Here is a 3,081-nt window from a genome sequence, read left to right as displayed (position 1 = left end):
ATGTCAATGGATATCAAAAACAGGACACGAGTGACCATGTTTGAGTTTTCTGGATTAACTGATGATAACAAACTTGTCCCGTTCCTCTTCATGTTAATTTTTCTGGTTTATTTGGTGACCATAGTAGGGAATGTGGGGATGATAGCCCTTGTCTGTGTCTTCTCCAGCCTACACACTCCAATGTATTACTTCCTGAGTTGCCTCTCTTTGGTAGACCTTTTTTACTCCTCAGCTATCACTCCGAATATGTTGTCTCACTTTGTTTCCTCTAAGAAGACAATTTCGTTTCTTGGTTGTGCTGTCCAATATTACTTCTTCTGTGCATTGGGGTGCACTGAGTCTATCCTTCTCTCCACCATGTCCTATGACCGCTATGTGGCTATCTGCCACCCTCTCCACTACACCTTGATCATGACCAGGAAGAAATGTTTTGGTTTGGTCCTTTATTCTTCCTTTGTTAGCTTCTTACAGTCAGTTGTGCAGACCAGTTGTGTGTTCAGTCTTCCATTCTGTGGATCGAACCTCATTGACCATTACTGCTGTGACATCCCGCCGCTGATGAGACTATCTTGTTCAAATACTCTTCATTGTGATATGGTCAGTGGTATTCTTATAGCGACCTTTGGAATATATACATTGGCAACAATCTTCCTCTCATACATTCTCATCTTTATGTCAGTGTTTAGGATGACAACTTCAAAGGGCAGGCAGAAGGCCTTCAGTACGTGCTCCTCACATATTATTTGTGTCTCGACCTTCCTTACAGCAGTTTTCTTCACATATCTGCGTCCAAATTCAGGGACATTTGAGATAAAAGACAAGGTGGCCTCTGTTTTCTATACAGCAGTGACCCCGATGCTGAATCCCTTAATCTACAGTCTGAGGAACCAAGAGGTGAAGAGGCTTCTTGTCCAAGTGATACAAAAATCGTTTTGATTCCTACTTGTCACAGGAATGCATGTCCCCCAGGGCAGTACCCGGATCCCCATACATGTCCCCCAGGGCAGTACCCGGATCCCCATACATGTCCCCCAGGGCAGTACCCGAACCCCCATACATGTCCCCCAGGGCAGTGCCCGGATCCCCATACATGTCCCCCAGAGCAGTACCCAGATCCCCATACACCTTTTATGGCCAATAAATTGCAAATAAGCCTTCAAAATGCGGTCAATTGATTTTCAAAGTTCTGCCCCCATAGTCTTGCATTGAGTTTGAGTTCGAATTTGAACCAAGCACGGGGGGTGTTCGGCCCATCACTAATAGGGCATGACTCCTATACGTAATTTTTCAAGTTGGGGTGCAATGGTCCTCATATGTTTGCAACAATACATGATTAGTCTACAATTGGATATTACAACATTTTCATAGATGCCAATTTTTTTAAAGCATATATAAAAGGTTAGATCCTATAGTTGGAGTTCTTCTTCTTCACAACACCCTTTTGGCAGACTCCCTTGTGGATAAAGGGGGAGTTCATTTCTTTAGAATAGTAGTCACTTCTTGGACAAACTTTGCGCCCATACTTTGGATGATTAATGAGTTCACAAGGATTTATTATCGATGAACGTTTACAGAGTGGTATTGACAACCAAGAAATAGAGGGACGCTGATACTTTATATGTTTCCTTATTTCAGGACTACACCTACTAATATAATATCAGGTGGCAGAGGGATCTATGTAGTTCTTAAATGCTTTTTAATACATTTACTCTGTGAACAATAAGGCCCCATTCACACGTAGCGACATACCTTTTGCAGCGGCCGGGATGGCGCGACTTTTGGGGCGGCGTTCCGTCGACGATCCAGCGACGGTAGCGCGACCTTCTCTGTCGGGCTCCATTAGAAAAAAGCAAAATCCGCCAAAAAAAGTGTCCTGTAGAAGCGACTTGCGACTGCGACGAGCGACGCGCGACATGGAGCTAAGACAGCTCCATTTAATATCATTAGCCGGCGACTTCTCGCGATAAATCGCTACGTGTGAATGGGGCCTAAAACTTTTATAATTCATATAACTACAGCTTTCCACTTATATTATAAATAGGATAGATACTGGTTTTGGAGATATCTTTTGACATCACACATTAAGCGTGTTGTGCGCACAGGGCCTGATTTCCTACAAGGCCAACCAAGGCCCGGCCTTGGGGCAGCAGGGGTCTGGAATTCCTATTTCCCAATGCTCAGGACATGCAGTTCTGGGCGCCGGGCAGGTAGTTGTTTTCTACATTTAGCCCTGATTTTCCACCTACCAAACTCTTTAGGTTGAAGGCAAAAATTGATGCTACTCTTATAAAATGCCTACCACCCACATGCAGGAGATATTTGCTATACCCCTTCAACTGTCTTCAGGGCCAGATTTCCACAAGGCCAACCGAGGCTCGGCCTTGGGGCAGCAGGGATTAGAGGGGCAGCAGGGGTGTGGAATTCCGATCTCCCGATGCCCAGGACATGCAGTTCTGGGTGCCGGCTGGGTAGTTGTTTTCTACATTTAGCCCTGCTTTGGGCAAGCAGAGCTAAATGTACAGCGGGGGAAGCCGCCGCTTGTTTTGTACAAGTGATCCCAGCAATGATGCCGAGATCACTTGTATGCAGCCTGAAGGTCTGCCATTCTCCATAAGGGCGGTGTGGCGGGTAGGGGAGGGGCACATTGAGGAACCTGGCCTTGGGGCAGTAGAGAGAGTAAATCCAGCGCTGTGTGTGTAAATATATATACTGTATATTTAAAGGGCTGTAACTACAGATCATGGGGCTCCATAGCAAAAATGTGATGGAGGCCCCCTAATGAGCTGTGAGTAAGATGGCAAGATCCAAAGACTCCTCTTTTGCATCTGAAGTTGTCTCTACACTGTAGATTTCAATTAGAGTTGTCATCAATTGAAACTGTTCTATGTTTCATTTGCCTCAACAACCTAATGGGGCCCTATTCCACCGCTAGGGCCCATAGCATATATATATATATAAATGCACCGATACTGTTTTTCTGGTATTGAGTACGAGTACTGATCTTTTTTTGCGGTAGTCGCCGATACTAAATACCAATACCAGTGCCATGTGCCCCGATTATGAGGAAGTTGGCAGGAAAAA

The 3,081-nt window shown here is 45.1% G+C and overlaps 1 protein-coding gene across 1 annotated transcript; it reads left to right on the top strand.

The window, feature by feature from the left end:
* Positions 1-936, top strand: LOC108789693 (olfactory receptor 1019-like). The gene has a single exon (XM_018559775.1). The coding sequence runs from the start codon at positions 1-3 to the stop codon at positions 934-936; it is 936 nt and encodes a 311-aa protein (XP_018415277.1).
* Positions 937-3,081: the final 2,145 nt, after the last annotated feature.

Source organism: Nanorana parkeri, unplaced genomic scaffold (assembly GCF_000935625.1).
Source record: "Nanorana parkeri isolate BGI_ZX_2015 unplaced genomic scaffold, ASM93562v1 scaffold416, whole genome shotgun sequence".
In the NCBI taxonomy this organism is placed as follows: Eukaryota; Metazoa; Chordata; class Amphibia; order Anura; family Dicroglossidae; genus Nanorana; species Nanorana parkeri.
This window is presented reverse-complemented; position numbering and strand designations above follow the sequence as displayed.